This window comes from Mastomys coucha, unplaced genomic scaffold (genome assembly GCF_008632895.1).
Source record: "Mastomys coucha isolate ucsf_1 unplaced genomic scaffold, UCSF_Mcou_1 pScaffold22, whole genome shotgun sequence".
In the NCBI taxonomy this organism is placed as follows: domain Eukaryota; kingdom Metazoa; phylum Chordata; class Mammalia; order Rodentia; family Muridae; genus Mastomys; species Mastomys coucha.
This window is the reverse complement of record NW_022196905.1, coordinates 24,344,554-24,362,715: the sequence shown is the minus strand read 5'-3', so window position 1 is coordinate 24,362,715 and position 18,162 is coordinate 24,344,554. Positions and strand designations below refer to the sequence as shown.

Sequence of the window (18,162 nt, the reverse complement as noted above, 5' to 3'; positions counted from 1 at the left end):
CATGATACACTGGACCAGACTGGGGGCACAGAAACCAATTCCCAGAACTGATTTTGAGCACAATGATTCAAAGGATGACGGTGGGCGAGACTTGCTTCACTCTTGCTCTACAACCAGGCTGAAGCCTCTTGTGGGAGGCCTAGCTGTGAGAGGATTGTCCTGGGATGGGGGAGGGAGAGCAAAGTGGATGAGGACCAAACGGCCTGTGGGATGCAAGGGCTGAGCATTGTGCTAAGCACAGCACAACGTGGTCCATTTAATATGCATCCAGTAAGTTGTGGACATGGAGGTCCCTTTCTGAGTCAGATGGATAGGAGGGCTGAGATGGGTTAGGACCTCCCCCCGGCAAAAAAAAAAACCCCAAACCCAGAACAGTTCTTGGCATAGGATTCCTGCTTCCTCAAAGAGAGCCAGAAAGGAGACTGCTGGGAGGGGGCTAACCCACTCCCTGAGAGCAGTGGGGTATAGAGCCCAGCCCCTGAAAATCTCCCTGTGTTTCTACCAGCTCATGCTGGCCGGGGAGGGTGGGGGTCAGAGATTGAGGGTGTTGATGTTTCTTGACCTGCTTTTTCTGTTTTCTCTTCCAGCTGAGATGTAGACTCTTTCATGTCAATCATCCGGGGACCCCTATCAGAGTGCCTCTCCACCTTGGTTGAAAGCTGTGTGCCACTGACCCGGACCTATGGCTACAAGCCCACGTTCACATCCTTAGTCCTTCAGTGGTAAATGCTCTGACCTTCCTGGACTTAGCTGCGATGACCATTAGAATCAGCCAACATTTGTCTTCTAGAAGCTAGTGGCAGACACCTTGGCACTTCGACTGGTGTATCCCAGGATGCTCTGAGTCTCTGTGTACCCTCTGGGCCTGTGTGGTAGCTGAAGCTATTGTAAACACTTTGTTGTTTTAACCGATTCTGCTTAGAGGGAGGTGAGAAATAGCTATTACTCCCCATTGGGACCAGAGACCTGAGTTCTGAAGCGGGGCTCCTAACTCCACGAAATCAACTTGCTGAGAACAGCTTTTCACAGCCTCCCTCGGAAAAATTGGCTCCAAAGACCTGGGATGTTGGTGATAACTGGACGAAGGTGACACCTGCGCCAGCTCACAGCAGGTGACATTTTGAAGAACTAACCTCCAGAGAGTGGGAAGGAGGTGATCTCTAGTACCTCTAGGCCCTACTCCCTCCCTCTCTTAGCAAGCACCGGGGCTTGGAGCAGAAGGCACAGCGGGTAGAGCACAGGTCTCCTTAGACTCCGTACATTTCCTTCCCCATAACTCTGCATTCTTTTCTCCCAGGCCTTCCTTCCCGCGAGGCGCCCTACACCCAGACCCTCTAAACTGGGCGCTGACGCTGCTATTAGTCGGGGCTCCGTGCTGCTCCGCCTCCCTCCCCCGCAGCCCCCGGTCCAAGGCCGGCTCCTCCTCCTCTCCCTCCGGAAACCCGAAGCCCCCGCCCCGGCCAGGCCGTCGCAAGCGCTCTGGAGGGCGGTCCGCGTGAGAGCTAGCCACGCGGGGCAGGAGCGCCCAGTTGCCGCCGGAGCTGGGCCCGCCAGAACCTCTCCCGGAGCCCCTTGTCCTCCTTGAATCTCCCTCTCCCACCCCTTTCTAGATACCCTCGACGTCCACGTTGCTCCTCAGGGTTCCTCGAGCCCTTTCCCGCCCCCACGCGGGGCGCCGCCCCTGCCACCCAAGTCCCGGCTCAAGCCCACCGGGCTCCCGCGCGTGCCCAGAGCCATGGCTCCGGTGCGCACAGCATCCCTACTCTGCGGCTTCCTGACACTGCTGGCGCTGTGCCCCGAGGGGAGCCCACAGACGGTGCTGACAGACGACGAGATCGAGGAGTTCCTCGAAGGCTTTCTTTCAGAGCTGGAGACCCAGTCCCCGCCCCGGGAAGACGACGTGGAAGCTCAGCCGCTTCCCCAACCCACCCAGCGTCCCCGCAAATCCAAGGCAGGGGGCAAGCCGCGGGCAGATGCAGAAGGTGAGAACCTGGTGACATGGGTGGCCATGGCCTCAAGTGAGCTTACAGGGGCTCTGGAGGGTCTAACCACTTCCCATGCTGCCAAGTGAGAATGTCTCTTCAAGGCAACACAGTGCCAGGCAGCAGTTCTGTCCTGGAGTTTGGAGACCTGGAGGTGTATGTACAGCATAGGGTGGCGCTGGACTTTTGCGGTTCCGAGGATATGGTCGCCCAAGTAGTTCATCCCCAGGTCTCAAGAAAATGTAGGTTTGGGCAGGAGGGGAATTGTGGTTCAACCCCCTGTCGTTCGAACTGGCCCTAATCTGTTAGTAGCAAGCTTCAAGCCTAGGCATCTGCCTGCCTCCTCTTCTCCCACAGGAACACACAGCCAGGGGAGGGGAGTGAGGAGGACTTCCAGGTGAAAGTGGGCGCTCTGAGCTGGTCAGAACTAAGTGAGGTGATAGCATCCTGGAGGCATGTAACCCCCGAGCCTCTTATGTAATCATTGTCAGTAAATCTTAGCTGTTTTTCATGGCCCTCTGGGGAGTGGCAAAGGATCTTGTGATCTTTCTCCCAGGAGACTGTAAGGCACCATTCATCATTCCTGAGGTCAGCCACTACCCCCTGCAGCCCCCACTGCTGTAGATCTGTCCTGATCTCCCCTGCCGCTCACCTCCCTGCACGTTTTGCCTCCAGCAACCAAGACGTTCTGGACATTGCCAAGTGACCCTGCTTCTGCTGCATGTTTTGCAATGTTCCCTGTGTTTCAGCCAACTGCCTGTGTGTTTCCTGTCTGCCATTAAATTCTCCACAGCATTTGCAGCTCCTAGGGTGCTAGGTGGGTGGCCTCTGCTACTAGACTTCTCTGAGATGAGCCAGTACCAAGAACTACCTACCTGCCTGCCTGCCTGTCCCTCTGTCCTTGATGTGAGCCTCCTGTTGATTCTGGGTTTCAACCAGAACCTTTTGGGACTTCAAGACCTACTGAGTGCCTGCCTGCCTGCCTCCCTTGGGGCAGTGCTAGGGAACCAAACCCAGGGCCTTACACATACCGGGAGACTGACTGCTCTAGTACAGAACGACACCCCCAGCCTGACTGAGTGTCTCTTTGAAGCTTTTCTTCTCCCTGAAAGGAGGCTCTTGGAAGGCCATTTGCTTGGATAGCCTTGCTCTTTCAGGCTCTTCCCTGTATCTTCCATGCCTGGCACAGAACTGTGCTCCAGGACTAGGCAGACATGTGAAAAAAGGATTATGAGGACCCCACAGAGGTTTGGGGAGACGGGGATGTCTCCCTATATATCATGCCCTGAACTCAGTACTTCAGAGCAGCCAAGAGTTGCTGCTGATCACTCTGCATGTGCAGACAGGAGGCCTGGACAAGGGTCTTATTCTATCACTTGAGCAAGTGGCTAACCTCAGTTCCCTGATCTATACCAGACCAGGGACTGACAAGTGCACTCATGGGTGTTCAGGGGCACCACACTGGCACACAGATTGAGCTTTGATCATCTCCTTCTGTATCTTCATCCTTGACAGTCCCTCCAGAAAAGAACAAAGCCAAAGAGAAGAAAGGAAAGAAGGACAAAGGCCCTAAGGCCACAAAACACCTGGAGGACTCCACCAGGCCCACCAAGAAACCAAAGGAGAAGCCACCCAAGGCCACCAAGAAGCCCAAAGAGAAGCCACCCAAGGCCACCAAGAAGCCCAAAGAGAAGCCACCCAAGGCCACCAAGAAGCCTAAGGAGAAGCCACCCAAGGCCACTAAGAAGCCCTCGGCAGGAAAGAGGTTCTCAACTGTGCCTCCCTTAGAAACGCTGGAGCGGTTACTCCCCTCACCCTCCAACCCCAGCACCAAGGAACTACCACAGGAGAGAGGTTTGTAGTAGGATCCATGGGACTCTGATCTCTTGAAGAGAGATTCCTGAGACTCTAAGACAAGGGAACTTTGAGGCCTTGTCATTAATTTGGTGGCTTTCTCAGTGAGTTCTGTTATTGCTGCTCTTGGGCAGAGACAAAGTCTGGGAGCTTATGGGTGAGAGCTCTGTTGCCTGGTCCCTCCTGCTTTCCTCTGGTGGCATCAGCTTGAGGGTAAGCGCTCCCACACACAGCAGCAGAGCTCTCTAGCCTCAGGGTATACTAGGACTATACTACATCCCGTGGCCTTTGGGATACTAGATATTCACAGTCATTGTAGTTGGGGATCAAGTAGCTATTTCCACAGTTAGGGGGCACCAGGGGCTTCAGAGGTGGATCTGCGGAGGTAGGGTAGAAGTGAGCTTCCTCTGCTTCCTTGGAGTGAGCTGTGGTCTTGGGAGGGTATCTGTAGCATCCACAAAGGCTCCGATGCATGGTGGTCTTAAGCTCTCCAGGTGGTCTGGGTAGGCAGCCCTGTTCATCCGCTCTTCGGACTTCTGTGTTGTAGGAAGAACCTTCCCAAATACCTGGCAGGGTCAAGGAGAGGAGATTCAGGTGGAGGCCAAGCAGCACCAGCCGGGTGAGTAGCTGTCATTCTCTTGATTTCAGGGCGACTAGCTATTCAGTCCTGCTACACTAAGAGGCTTCCTGGACTGGACCTTTCAGGGTTGTCACTAGGCCACTATTATCTTCCCCTCAGAGCCAGAGGAGGAGACCGAGATGCCCACACTGGACTACAATGACCAGATAGAGCGGGAAGATTATGAGGACTGTAAGTAGGAACTTTACCTGGGCGTGGACTAGACTCTGGCCTGGGCACTGAGGACTCAACCTGAGGCCCACCCAGCATGGCTGCTCAGAGTCTGCCTCTCTCTTAGTTGAGTACATCCGTCGCCAGAAGCAGCCCAGGCCGACACCCGGCAGGAAGAGGCTCTGGCCAGAGCGCCCTGAGGAGAAGACCGAAGAGCCAGAGGAAAGGAAGGAAGTTGGTACGATGGGAAGCAGTGTGTGTGTGGGGGATCGGGGTCAGGAGAGACGTCCTGACTCACTCCTACCCTACCTCCACAGATCCACCTCTGAAGCCCCCGCTGCCCCCTGACTATGGGGATAGCTACATGATCCCCAACTACGATGACTGTGAGTATGTAGCATCTTGAAGTCCTTAGATGCAGGCAGATGGACATCAGGGGTAGAGAGTGTAGTCAGGACACTGGGCCTTCCCTGCCTACATTCCTGGCTCCTGACTTTGACGCTAGGGTTATCTCTAGGTCTCATGGCCCTGTTACCCTATGTGGGCCCGGCCCTCCATACCCTGGGCTCTAGCAGCCTTCTTTCCAGCTTACTCCATCTGCCTTCTCCAGTGAGGTTGGCTCATAACTGGGCCTGCTTTCCCAGAGGCCCACCAGCACCAGGGACCCCAGGCTACACTGGTACTAGGTCATGCAGGCCACAAAAACCCCAGGGGAGACATCCTACTGGACCTGAAGACTAGCTAATCTAACCAGAACCCCGGGCTACTCAGGCCAGTAGACAGAGAAGAAATAGAAACCAAGGGAAAAACATCTAAAAAACTCCCATCCAACAATGATAAACTCAGAAATTGGCACCTAAACCTATAATAACCGCAAAACCCAGATGGCTAAAGGCCAGCCTAAAAACACAATCAGTAGCCAGGGCAATACGGCACCAGCAGAGCCCAGTTACCTGCTACAGCAAGCCTGGGGTAGCCTCACAGAGCTAAAGCACAAGAAAATGACCTTAAATCCAAGGGGCTTGACTGTTGACCTCCGCTCACTCCTTTCCCAGATCCCAGTGGATCCTTCCAATCTCTTCCTTTCTGGGCTCTAGACTTGTACAGGTCCTTACCACTTCCCTGCCATTACTATCAATGCCTCAGACCCTTGGCCTCAGTCCAGATCTCAAAGAGTGACCCCTCTTGGCCACTAGTGGTGTAGCTGCCACCCAGGCACATGAGTGTCTTGTCCTGGTGCCCATCTTTGATTCTTCCTCCCCATAGGCAGAGCCTGTACTAGGCTCATGACCTCAGTCTCGACCCTATCCCCCTCACCTCTCTCCTCTATTATCCATGCTTGCCTTATGGCCTCCTGTGAGGTCAGGAGCCCAAGCCAGCGTAGGATTCGGGCCAGCTAACCCAGGCTTTCTCTCCTACAGTGGACTATTACTTCCCCCATCCTCCACCGCAGAAGCCTGATGTTGGACAAGAGGTGGATGAGGAAAAGGAGGAGATGAGTGAGTCAGAGATAGCATAGCAGGCTATCTCCTGAGGCCAGTGTGCCTACCAGATGTGCCCCAGCTCAACTTGAACCTGTCCCCTGCTCAGCCTGATCCTTATCTGCATGCTCCAGGCTCAGCCTGACCCCTCTCCACATGCTCTCAGGTCAGCCTGACCCACAGGTATCCCCAGCTTAGCCTGGATCCCACCACATAGCCCCGGCTCAGCCTGACCCCTCCTGCTTGCTTTTAGGTCAGCCTGACCCCCATCTACCCCTAGCTCAACCTGATCCTTCCATATGCCCTGGCTCAGCCTGACACCCCTCCCCCATGTATTCCTAGTTCAGCCTGGCCTCCCCTACTCCAGGCCCAGGGCCAACCTAACTGGCCTCTTTTTTTTTTAATCTCACATGCCCCAGAAAAGCCCAAAAAGGAGGGCAGTAGCCCCAAGGAGGACACAGAGGACAAGTGGGCTGTGGAGAGAGACAAGGACCAGAAAGGTGCATGGGGGACACCCATGGGGCAGCATTTGGTTTTTTGATGCTGTAGGTCCTTGGTTTTAGCTCTTCCCATTGTTGTTAGCAGGGCCCCGGAAGGGCGAGGAGCTGGAGGAGGAGTGGGCTCCAGTGGAGAAAATCAGTGAGTAGGGCCACTTGGAGGGTGAGGACCCACTCAGGACCATACATGGGTGGAACTTTGACCCCCTCCAGAAGCCCATCCTACCACACTCTTGCAGCATACAGCATACAGGACAGCCTCATGAGCTGAAGACAGCCTTACTCAGCTTCATGTATGCTCTGGCCTGAGGCTGACCTTCTCGTGGGGATTGAGGGGTTTGGGGGAGACAGAGCTTCTTGGTACCAGCAGCTGGGTCCTAGTAGGATGGCAGCAGGGCCTTGGGGAGGGAAGGAGGTCTCCAGCTGCCTTTATAGGTTTTCATTTGGAAGCCATTGTGCAAATGGTCTCATCTGGGTGAAGTCCCTGGGAACCTGGGATTTATGATAAGTCTTGAGCCTCAGCAGCTCATTCTTTAGATGGCAGGGGAAGCAGGCTTGGGGCAGATTGGCTCCTGGCCTGAACTGAGTCGACTGGCACCCACATGTAAGTGTTATGGGCTGGAGGCTTGTCACTCTACATTAATGGGGGGAGGCTGAGTCTGAGCCGCTAGCCCACGGTGTGCTTCTGCAGAGTGCCCGCCTATTGGGATGGAGTCACACCGCATCGAGGACAACCAGATCCGTGCCTCCTCCATGCTGCGCCATGGTCTCGGAGCCCAGCGGGGCCGGCTCAACATGCAGGTGGGTGAGTGGACTGGCAGTGGGCCAGGGCTCCTCTGCCCATGCTCAGCCTCTTCTCTAACAGGCTGGTGCCAATGAAGATGACTACTATGACGGGGCATGGTGTGCTGAGGACGAGTCACACACCCAGTGGATTGAGGTGGACACCCGAAGGACGACTCGCTTCACAGGCGTCATCACTCAGGGCCGAGACTCCAGCATCCAGTATGTCGATGGGCTCCTGGGCAGTGGGCAGGGGCCCAGCACAGCTCTGAGTCCCATGTGGAGCATTCACGACAGCCCTTGACCTAAACTGGGGAGGCCAGAAAAATCAATGAGGGCCTAACCAAGTCTCCGTCCCTCAGTCATGGTTATGCAGTCCACATGTTTAGATGGGCAGACAGATGGGCAACTGCCCATAGCCAAACAGTTACAGAATCTGGCTCCAGGGATCCAGGTCATGCTCCATAGCTCTGCTAGCCCAGAAGTAGGTCTTGGGGTGTTAGAGCCTTGGGTGAGAGCACCTTTGTCTTGACTGTGTCTGCTCCACAGTGACGACTTTGTGACTACCTTCTTCGTGGGCTTCAGCAATGACAGCCAGACCTGGGTGATGTACACCAATGGCTATGAGGAAATGGTAGGTGCCAGAGAGCTGCTCAGCTCTCATGTTTGGACCAGGGAGGACCCTTGGGAGAGGCAGGCTGGGACACAGAGGCCTGCTTCTCTCTAGACCTTCCATGGGAATGTGGATAAGGACACGCCTGTGCTGAGTGAGCTCCCAGAGCCAGTCGTGGCCCGTTTCATCCGCATCTATCCACTCACCTGGAACGGTAGCCTGTGCATGCGCCTGGAGGTGCTAGGCTGCCCCGTGACCCGTGAGTGAAGAGGGGGCTGCCTGTGATTTTGGGGGTACCTGCATGAGATTTGGGTGTGGACTAAAGGGCAACTGATCCAGGCCCTGTATACCTGCTCTTCTGCAGCTGTCTACAGCTACTATGCACAGAATGAGGTGGTAACCACTGACAGCCTGGACTTCCGACACCACAACTACAAGGACATGCGCCAGGTTAGGAAGCTGAGCCACAGGCTGGGATGGGACCTGCTAGGGTACAGAAGAGCTTAGACTTAAGCCTATCCTTACTATTCTAAAGGCATAGTCTCCCCGTGAGGAATCTTGGTCACCCCTTGCTTTAGGGAGGAATCTGGGGGCATCTGAGAGGGGCTGGAGTTACCTGCCTCTTCCCGTAGAACCCATCAGGGGAGCAGGAGCATCCCCGTCAGTGATGTCATATCTCCTCCCTGCCAGCTGATGAAGGTTGTCAATGAGGAGTGTCCTACAATTACCCGCACATACAGCCTGGGCAAGAGTTCACGAGGGCTCAAGATCTACGCAATGGAAATCTCGGACAACCCTGGAGAGCATGAACTGGGTGAGCACCAGAGGACTTTGGTTTTGCCAATGGCCAGAGCGCCAGGGTCCTGCACTGCTGTGCTTCGGCTGGGCCTGTACAGTGGATATGCCGCACTCACGCACTCACTCACCGTCTCCTGCCTGACCTGGAGACCCCAGGGGACCCCAGCAGGCTTGCCTTGCTGAGCACCACAAGCCTCCGTTGCCCCAGACCTCTTGGGTGCATCTGGGCCTTGCCAGGCTCAGTGCCTGCTGTGGCTGTCTTTGTAGGAGAGCCTGAGTTCCGCTACACAGCTGGGATCCATGGCAATGAGGTGCTAGGCCGAGAGCTCCTGTTACTGCTCATGCAGTACCTGTGCCAGGAGTACCGCGATGGGAACCCTAGAGTACGCAACCTGGTGCAGGACACCCGCATCCACCTAGTGCCCTCGCTGAACCCTGATGGCTATGAGGTGGCAGCACAGATGGTGCGTTCAACTTGGGGCTGGAGAGGGGTGGGCAGAGCTCGGAGGCATGGGCTCCTCGACTTCCCATCCCATAGTGACCGGAGGCTTTCTTGCAGGGCTCAGAGTTTGGGAACTGGGCGCTGGGGCTGTGGACTGAGGAGGGCTTTGACATCTTTGAGGACTTCCCAGATCTCAACTCTGTGCTCTGGGCAGCTGAGGAGAAGAAGTGGGTCCCCTACAGGGTCCCGAACAATAACTTGCCAATCCCTGAACGCTACCTGTCCCCAGATGCCACGGTGAGAGGCGCATCCTGGCTTGCTGAGCCGTGGCAAGCCTGAGGGTACGATGTTGAGGGAGGGGATTGCTGACAGGAAGCTGAAGTGCTGGCACAGAGACCCTGGAGGGCAAGAAGACTCAGAGGGCCATGGATAGGATGTGGGAGTAGTGTGCTCTCAGATGGCAGGGGACATGGCTTCTTATACCTGACCCTAGGTATCCACAGAAGTTCGGGCCATTATCTCCTGGATGGAGAAGAACCCCTTTGTGCTGGGTGCAAATCTGAATGGTGGTGAGCGGCTTGTGTCTTACCCCTATGACATGGCCCGGACACCTAGCCAGGAGCAGCTGTTGGCTGAGGCACTGGCAGCTGCCCGTGGAGAAGATGATGACGAGGCATCTGAGGCCCAGGAGACTCCAGATCACGCGATTTTCCGCTGGCTGGCCATCTCGTTTGCCTCTGCCCATCTCACCATGACGGAGCCCTACCGGGGAGGGTGCCAGGCCCAGGACTACACTAGCGGCATGGGCATTGTCAACGGGGCCAAGTGGAATCCTCGCTCTGGGAGTAAGTCAGCCCAGGGAAGAGCTTGGGAAAGGTGCGTGGAAGGGACGGGAGAGGCTGACCACAGATCTGTTTTGTCTGTCCAGCTTTCAATGACTTCAGCTACCTGCACACTAACTGCCTGGAGCTCTCCATGTACCTGGGCTGTGACAAGTTCCCCCACGAGAGTGAGCTGCCCCGAGAATGGGAGAACAACAAAGAGGCGCTGCTTACCTTCATGGAGCAGGTGGGATAACCTGGGCTGCATAGAAGGCGGGGTGAAGCTTGGGAGGGGCATAGGCGTTGAATCTCTGTGTGGGCTCCCACTACATCTCCCTTTTGAAGGTGCACCGTGGTATTAAGGGTGTGGTGACAGACGAGCAAGGCATTCCCATTGCCAATGCTACCATCTCTGTGAGTGGCATCAACCATGGTGTGAAGACAGGTACTTCGCATGCCCTTTTTCTTTCTTTTTTTTTAACAGTCCCACCATGTACTGGCTGGCTCAGAACTTGCTTTGCTGTATAGCCCAGGCTAGCCTTAACTTCATAGCCTTTGAGTATTGCTCGATTAGAGCTTGTGTCATGACACCTGGTTCTTGAGTGTACAGCTTGGCTTCCCTTCCCCGGTGGGGCTCACCTCGTCCTCTCAAAGCAGTAGCGAGTCTCCCCAAATAGCAAGGCAGCCAGTGTCTGGCTTTCTGGACCCTGCCTAAGACCCAGGACTTGGGAGGACAGGGTGTAGAGAGATATCTGAGGACTGGGCCTGGGGAATCTGAGAGGGCAGGGGTGCGAGATCCTGGGACAATCAGGCCCACTCTCCCTATACAGCAAGTGGGGGTGACTACTGGCGCATTCTGAACCCGGGTGAGTACCGTGTGACAGCTCACGCAGAGGGCTATACCTCAAGTGCCAAGATCTGCAACGTGGACTACGATATTGGGGCCACCCAGTGCAACTTCATTCTGGCTCGATCCAACTGGAAGCGCATTCGGGAGATCTTGGCTATGAACGGGAACCGTCCCATTCTCCGAATAGACCCCTCACGACCCATGACCCCCCAGCAGCGGCGCATGCAGCAGCGCCGTCTACAGTACCGGCTCCGGATGAGGGAACAGATGCGGCTGCGTCGTCTCAATTCTACCGCAGGCCCTGCCACAAGCCCCACTCCTGCCCTTACGCCTCCCCCTTCCCCTACACCAGCCATTACCTCGAGGCCCTGGGAAGTTCTACCCACTACCATGGCAGGCTGGGAGGAATCAGAGACTGAGACCTATACAGAAGTAGTGACAGAGTTTGAGACAGAGTATGGGACTGACCTGGAGGTGGAGGAGATAGAGGAGGAAGAAGAGGAGGAAGAGGAAGAGATGGACACAGGCCTCACATATCCATTCACAACAGTGGAAACCTACACAGTGAACTTTGGGGACTTCTAAGACTGGGATTCCAATGCCCTGGCCCAATTCAAACTAAGGCAGCGTTTCCCAAGCCTGTGCTGGCAGACACAAAGTCATCATATGCCCCTGGGTGGGACATCAAGGCCACCGGGACTCCGAAGTCTGAGTCTATGCAGAAGCCCCAGTTCTTACCTGCCAGCCTTTGGGGAGGGGCAGGCAGGGAAGCCAGTGTCACACCAATAAAACAAGCTCATGACATCACCTTCCCCTGTTCTAACTGGCTGGACAAGAGGCAGGCTTGCTGGGTGCTATCCCTGTCTGTCCCATCCCACACATGCCCAGGTGCTCAAGGTTCAGACCTGTAAAAAACTCATGTTTTATTTACAGGGCTTGCATTGCAAGGGTGATATCCTGACCCCGCTGCCTCTCACTAGGGACCCAGCCCCAGGTCTTCCAGGTCATCTTGCTCCGCCCCAAAGCCTGCAAAGCTGATAGGCTGGCAGGCCAGGCTGCGTAGGTTCACCAGACAGGCCGTCTGTGTGGAACTAAAGTCAGGAACAGCCACCAACAGCACCACCTGGTCCTCAGGACCTGCAAAACAATCACATAGGGTCCACCTTAGATTCTGGGTAGGCCTCGTCTTATAGGGAAGTCCCCAGAAAGAACAGCCATGGTTGGACCATGTGCTCAGAGCCATCTGAGACCCTCTCCAGTCAGCTACACCATGTCATACACAATAGCCACTGCACAGACTGTCGAATCCTGTAGGGACCTTTGTAACCAGGTGAGGAAAAATGTTCCTCACAACCCAGGCCTGGAGCCCCCAAAAGATAAAACTTACCTCGGATGATTTTGGAACCGAAGCTGGGGGTGTTGCCACAGAAGTAGACATGAGGGCATTCCGGAAAGATGAACGGGTCAGTTTTGTAGAAGGGGTAGCACCCTGCAGAAAGGCTTGCTGTTGAGCTGTCCCACTAAGGAGTTCCTCCCTTCTCACTGAATGCCAACAGCACCCCAATTGTAACAAAAGTGCTCTGTGGCAGTAGGGGCTGTGTGCTCCTAGTCTGTATGGTACAGGCTTTGGCCATGGACAGAATGAACATTCCAAAGTAGTTGCCAAAACAGCTTTTCTGAATACAAGGCTGTGGTGGGAAACCATCCCAGCCCCCTGGTCCCACAAGTGTAACTGGGCAGATACCTAGGGTGTCTGGAGCTGTGGGGCTGATGTGACGGACCCGCAGGGTCCACTCGAGGATCTCTAAATGGTTTTCCATGCTGCTATACCGGAAGATATCACTCACGTTCTGTCCAGATGTCCCCAGGAACCTGCAAGGCAGAGGATCTGCTGATTGTGGCCTGGGGGATCAGGGTGGGGAGCTATCTCTACCACCCCACCCACAAAGACTATCTCAAAGACCTGGTGGCCTTGTGGGAGTGCCCAAACCAACCTTGCAAGGTAGATTGGATGCCTCTTGCAGCACTGCCCCTCCCAGACTTACTTTGTCCCCAGGTCTCACGCCATCTCTACCTTACTCCATCAATGGTGGCTTGGTATGGGTTGGTGACCAGCTGGAGTGTGGAGTAGGCAGTGGCCAGTGGGAACATGCAGGGATGCAGGGGCTGCTGCGGCAGCGTATAGTTGGTTGGATCGAATTCGCCTGGCATCACATCCACAGGTACCGAGGCCTAGAGGGCACAAGGCAGGGGGAGCTCATAGGCCTCAAGAAGCCCACCTGTTACTCCCGCCACCCTACCTCCCCTTCCCCGTCCAACAGCAGCTTCCCCCTCTGGACTTCCACCGCCCAGCCAGCCCTCAGGCTGCTTACGCTCAGCTGCAGAAGGATCTCGTCCAGCATTTTGACTGCTTCCACGCTGGCTGCCTGGGTTTTCTTGGTGAGGTATTTGGCCTGGGAGAAGAGGCCCAGGATATGGTCAGGTCCTCAGTGAGGCTGACTAGGGGGACGCCCAGAGCCCACCAGGGACCTTGACTGAGAAAGGCAAAGGCTAGCAGTAGGTAGACAGGGCAGATAGGCAGTGGTCAACGGGCCCTGAAGTCCACCCTGGCTCCCATACCTTCAGGGAGTAGGGCCTTATGAGGACAGCCCTGGAGCATCAGGCCTGGCCAGTCACGTTTCCAGGCCAGGGCTGAGCGGTTGGACTCCGTACCTTGTTGATGGAATCTCTGCTCTGGGTGTTATGACTGAGGAGGTTGCCTGCAAGGATGACTCGAGAGACGTGGGCAGCGCTGCACTGTTCTCCTTCGTCCCCAAGCTGTCCCGTCACCACGTCCACCAGCAGTTGGGTGCCCAGGAGGCTCTCCCCGCCACCGCCGCCCAGGCCCAGTCCGGATACCAGTAGCACAAATCTGTAGAGGATGGTGAGGTCTTGTGGGCTGCTGGAGGGAGGAGGTAAGTCCTCCCGACACAGGCCCTGGGGTACCCGAGTGGGGCTCCTCACCTGTCTGTGTCAAGTGGGGGTACAGGCTTCTGTGGAGCCAGGTCAGCAAAGCAGTGGTCCTCAACCTGAAACCTACCGTCGTCTTTCACAGAGCCAAGCACGGCCAAAACCGTTCCTAGGGAAAGATGAGGTCAGAGCCCCACAGGAGGCTTTGAGGCTCCTCTACTGCCTAGCCACCCCATTCAGCCACTCCAGGGAATCCTCTCTGAGGACTGATGCCTACTTCTCAAGCTCACTGCTTTTGGGTGGAGACAGGAAGATTGATCTCCCAGATGATCATCTGCGGACAAGCAGCCTCCGACCATGTGAACGCACGCCTACTTCCAAAGACTCTGGTGTTCCAGCCTTTAACGCACAGACCACCCCCTAAGATGCTCCTATGGGCTTCTCTAAATGCACTGTTGCCTCCCAGAGTCACCCTCATCTCAGGATCCCCACCACACCCCCTGGGCTCCCACCTGTGACCAGCTTTGACACATCAATGGTGCCTTTCAGCTTGATACGCTGCAATTCATCTTCTAAGACCAGTTCGTCATCCGGATGGATATATTTGCTCCGAGGAGGCTGGGGGATCAGGTTATGCTGGGAAACAGATGGAAGGCAGTCTTAGAGCCCATGTCACCATGGCTTCTGTGTTATGAAGGGATTGCACTACAATCCCTGCCTGCCTGGATTGGCTTTCTCATCCCCGACAATCAGAGGCCCAGCCTCAATCCACTGGACAAGGTTGGCACATCAGGGGTTGTAGGACTCACCTCCTCACTGATCTCCCGCAGGATGGAGGGTTGGAGGGGCATGGCTTTGAACAGCGTGCCCACCACACAGCACTGCTCCCCGGGCTGCAGCTCACACAACTTCTTCATTTCAACTCGGCTGCCTGGATGAGGGTACAGAGTGTGCTATGAAACCCTACCCTGGGGCTGGCGAGATGGCTCAGCGGGTAACAGCACTGACTGCTCTTCTGAAGGTCCTGAGTTCAAACCCCAGCAACCACATGGTGGCTCATAACCACCCTTAATGAGATCTGACGTCTTCTTCTGGTGCATCTGAAGACAGCTACAGTGTACTTATGTATAATAATAAATAAATCTTTGGGCTGGAGCAAGTAGGTTGACCAGAGTGAGCAGGGTTGACTGGAGTGAGCAGAGGTCCTAAATCCAATTCCCAACAACCACAACCATCTGTACAGCTACAATATTCTCATATACATAAAATAAATAAACCTTAAAAAAAATAAAAGAAAAGAAACCCTGCCCTGAAGACACACACAGAGGATAAAGGGGCTCTAGGCAGAATGGGCCCTTGACACCAGACATCCAAAGAGGAAGGGAAGGTCAGAGGCACGGCCACGTGAAGGCAAGGAACAAGCTCAGGAACTTCAGCTACCTACATGTCTGTCATGTGCTCTGTGCTGACAACTACCATGTCCTTAAGACTCTGCAGTCTTTTGTTTTGTCCAGACAGAGTCTTATGACATAACTCTGACATAGGCCAGGCCGGCCTTAAACTCACAGGGACCCACCTGCCTCTTCCTCCCCAGTCCTTGGATTAAAGACCTAGCTAAGACTTTGGATTCTCATGTTCCAGTCCTTGCTCTGCCCGATCCTTCACCTTTGGGTCCCCTTCACCCTGGCCCACTCTATTCCCTGTGGAGTCAGCAGCCTTGTTCATTAAAGTCCCCAGGAAGAAAACCAGAACGTGTGTGAACTCTCCACGCGCCCAGCAGGAAAGACATGGAAAGCCACGCTGGGCAGGAGGAAGGAAAGCAAGTTCCAGAGAGTTCCAGGGATTCATCGGCACAGACCCAATTCTAGGACAAACTGCTGAGGAGGCAGAGTGGAGGCTGGGCCAGAACCACACTCATGTCCTGGAAGAGCCAGGAGGAACACTCCTCAGGGCCTCAGGGCTCCACCCAGAGCTCCATCCATAGAAGGAAATGGGGGCTAACACCACACAGAAGCATCACATGCCAACCTAAACAACAGATTCCGCATCTCCCCTACCCCCGGTGGCTCTGCTATGGTTTAGATGTGGCCCATCCCTCAAAGACCAAGGTGCCCAGCCTGCCACTCTGAGGAGCCCTCTAGCTCGAGTGAGCACAACAATGACCAATTCACACTGAAGATAGTGAGGATTGGAAAACCATTTCTTCCATGGATGAAACAGTAGCCATCACTGCCAGAACTCTGCCCTTACCTCTGACCAGCCTCTGGGCCAAACCCAACTTTAACTCCACAGGTTAATTTCATCCTCGCCTTTAAGAAGCAGAGACCTGAAGAGGCTGTTTCCATGGTAACTGGAAAGTAGTCCAGGTTAGATAAGGTCCTAGTTCTAGGTGCTGGGCTGCTGGGAGCAGCAGACCCCAAGCTTACCCCAGTGCTGCTTCGCCCGGCTCACCAGGAAGGGTCTCATCTGGATGAGGCGGGTGGCATAAATATGGGCGTACTGTCGGTTAAAGCTGCGCTCTCCCAGTCGGAAGGGCTGTGAGGAGTTGGTGTAAGTTGCCACAGGCACCCGGGCAAAGGTGGCATTGCTGGCGGACGGCGGGGAGAGCAGAGTGTGGGCCCTCTGTGCTGCCTGCTCTGAAAACATGGTGGCACTCCAGGCTAGTTTGGTCCAAGCAGCTGTGTCCAGGCCAAGGAGTTATCCCTGCAGAGACACAAAGGCATTCCTGCAACTCCTACCTACACCCAAAGCGGTAGCTCGCTCCAAACCTTGTTCATCACCTCCTCCTCCCCGGATTTCTACCCAGGCAACAGGGTCTCAAACTCAGCATACCCTCAAATGGAATTATTGATCTGCCTCTGTCCAGCTCCCTGGTAACTTCGCTATCTCTGGGAATGCTGCCAGGCATCACTAAAGAAGCCTGCCACAATATAATTAGTGATAAAAATAAAGCATAGAGCTATCCCTGTTTTGCTCAAAACTCTCCAAAGGTTGCTTTTCAGTAAATAAAACCCCAGGTTCTTACCACCACCTGTAAGATCAGCTCTGGGCCTGTAAGAACAGCTTCCCTCCTACCTGTTTCTCCTTCCATGACAGGGACTCCAAGTAGAAGCCTCCTGCTGGTTCCTCTCCCTTCCCCAAGGCTTACTGGCTCTTCCCCTTCAAGTCTTTCCTTAACATTCACCTTCCCATATCTAGTTAACTACATATGCTACTTCAATTGTCTGTATCATTTATCTTCTCAAGCATTACTTTGCCTCCTCCAACTGCATCCTAAACTCCTGGAGGGCAGAGGTTTGGTTTCTTCAAGGATGTATTGCATGGCCATCCTACTAATATGTCCAACTAAGATGTGCTTGGGGGATGCACAGCAGATTTCAGTATATAGTCTAAAGTATTTCAACATATTCTTTATGCGTCGTTCAGATGGCAACAGGCTGGATGGAGTAATGGAAGTTTTGAACACAGCTTTCTTTTCTTTTTTTTCATTTTACTTTTTTGGTACAGCTATTACAAAGTTCAAACTCCCCTAGCTGGCTCGGATCTCTTTAATGCGCAGCTCTGGCTTAGGGAGTGGACCCTACGAATTTGCCAAATGGGCGCATGAATAAATTCAATGTAAGCCAAACACGCACGGTGGTAGCAGGGGCCCACATGGTGCTCCGAGCCGGGCGCGACGGGTGACCTGCCCCGAAGCAGACGCGCCCAGCTCCGGCCCACGTAGCAGTCCGAAGTACCCTCAAGACCCCGGCCTACTGTCCAGGTAGCCCCCAGCCTGACCCAGGACCCACGTTGACCCGCTCAGTCGCACACTCACCGCGCCGCGCCGCATCCCGCCAATCTCCGCGCGCCCGTCCCGCCCATCGGCGCATCCCGCCAATCGCCTCCCGCTCCACCCCGCCCATCTCCACGCTTCATCCAGCCAATCCCCGTGCGCCCTGCCTCTGGAGGCCGAGGAAACGCCGGAGCCACGCCTCCGGTTTCCCAGACAACCCCTTCACCTAGCACTGGGTCTCCGGTGCGCATGCGATGTTTGCCGCTGGGCCTCGTCCGGTGAACTCCTTGGGTAGCACAGGCCGTTGTGAGACTGGACGCCTGGCTCATCCCACTCTTCCTCTGCGCTGGCGACGGTCTGGTGGCTCCTGTGTGGATGGAGCTTCCCTCTAACTCTATCCTACGCTGTGATTCTCACTCTGACTTCTCAGATTCCCTTGGAAGCATGAACAATTTCTCCCATCTCACAGGCAGGGAAACTGAAGCAAAATGACCCAGCTAGTGAGCAAAAGCTAGGATTCACACTAA

The 18,162-nt window shown here is 55.0% G+C and overlaps 2 protein-coding genes across 4 annotated transcripts; one reads left to right on the top strand and one right to left on the bottom strand.

Moving 5' to 3' along the window:
• The first annotated feature begins 1,437 nt into the window (after positions 1-1,437).
• On the top strand, positions 1,438-11,718 carry Aebp1 (AE binding protein 1). Of its 2 annotated transcripts, none has more exons than XM_031339800.1 (21): positions 1,438-1,982; positions 3,498-3,836; positions 4,384-4,455; positions 4,576-4,647; positions 4,754-4,864; positions 4,944-5,012; positions 6,048-6,125; positions 6,527-6,607; positions 6,690-6,746; positions 7,296-7,405; positions 7,470-7,609; positions 7,937-8,021; positions 8,115-8,259; positions 8,365-8,450; positions 8,691-8,814; positions 9,066-9,262; positions 9,358-9,537; positions 9,734-10,085; positions 10,169-10,308; positions 10,407-10,506; positions 10,892-11,718. In XM_031339800.1, exons 1-21 carry the CDS (start codon positions 1,736-1,738, stop codon positions 11,494-11,496), a joined length of 3,390 nt encoding a protein of 1,129 aa, XP_031195660.1. In that variant the 5' UTR covers positions 1,438-1,735; the 3' UTR covers positions 11,497-11,718. The 2 variants fall into 2 exon arrangements, with proteins under 2 accessions (XP_031195660.1, XP_031195661.1); XM_031339801.1 differs by having other exon boundaries at positions 1,439-1,982; positions 6,693-6,746.
• Positions 11,719-11,809: 91 nt separating this feature from the next.
• On the bottom strand, positions 11,810-17,748 carry Pold2 (DNA polymerase delta 2, accessory subunit). 2 transcript variants are annotated; one of them, XM_031339802.1, is made up of 11 exons: positions 17,678-17,748; positions 16,287-16,563; positions 14,670-14,791; positions 14,373-14,496; positions 13,915-14,029; positions 13,624-13,822; positions 13,284-13,364; positions 12,986-13,143; positions 12,656-12,783; positions 12,299-12,400; positions 11,810-12,048 (listed from the first exon to the last, which is right to left on the bottom strand). In XM_031339802.1, the coding sequence occupies exons 2-11, from the start codon at positions 16,504-16,506 to the stop codon at positions 11,888-11,890; spliced, it is 1,410 nt and encodes a 469-aa protein (XP_031195662.1). In that variant the 5' UTR covers positions 16,507-16,563; positions 17,678-17,748; the 3' UTR covers positions 11,810-11,887. The 2 variants fall into 2 exon arrangements, with proteins under 2 accessions (XP_031195662.1, XP_031195663.1); XM_031339803.1 differs by lacking the exon at positions 17,678-17,748 and adding an exon at positions 17,496-17,667.
• Between the last annotated feature and the right edge of the window lie 414 nt (positions 17,749-18,162).

Coding starts and splice junctions, on each gene's coding strand:
- Pold2 (XM_031339802.1), bottom strand. CDS start 16,506: ATGTTTTCAGAGCAGGCAGCACAGAGGGCCCACACTCTGCTCTCCCCG. Junction 13,144..13,283: donor AGATCCTTCTGCAGCTGAGC/GTAAGCAGCCTG, acceptor TGTGCCCTCTAG/GCCTCGGTACCTGTGGATGT. Junction 12,049..12,298: donor CGGTTCCAAAATCATCCGAG/GTAAGTTTTATC, acceptor ATTGTTTTGCAG/GTCCTGAGGACCAGGTGGTG.
- Aebp1 (XM_031339800.1), top strand. CDS start 1,736: ATGGCTCCGGTGCGCACAGCATCCCTACTCTGCGGCTTCCTGACACTG. Junction 3,837..4,383: donor GGAACTACCACAGGAGAGAG/GTTTGTAGTAGG, acceptor TCTGTGTTGTAG/GAAGAACCTTCCCAAATACC. Junction 5,013..6,047: donor GATCCCCAACTACGATGACT/GTGAGTATGTAG, acceptor TCTCTCCTACAG/TGGACTATTACTTCCCCCAT.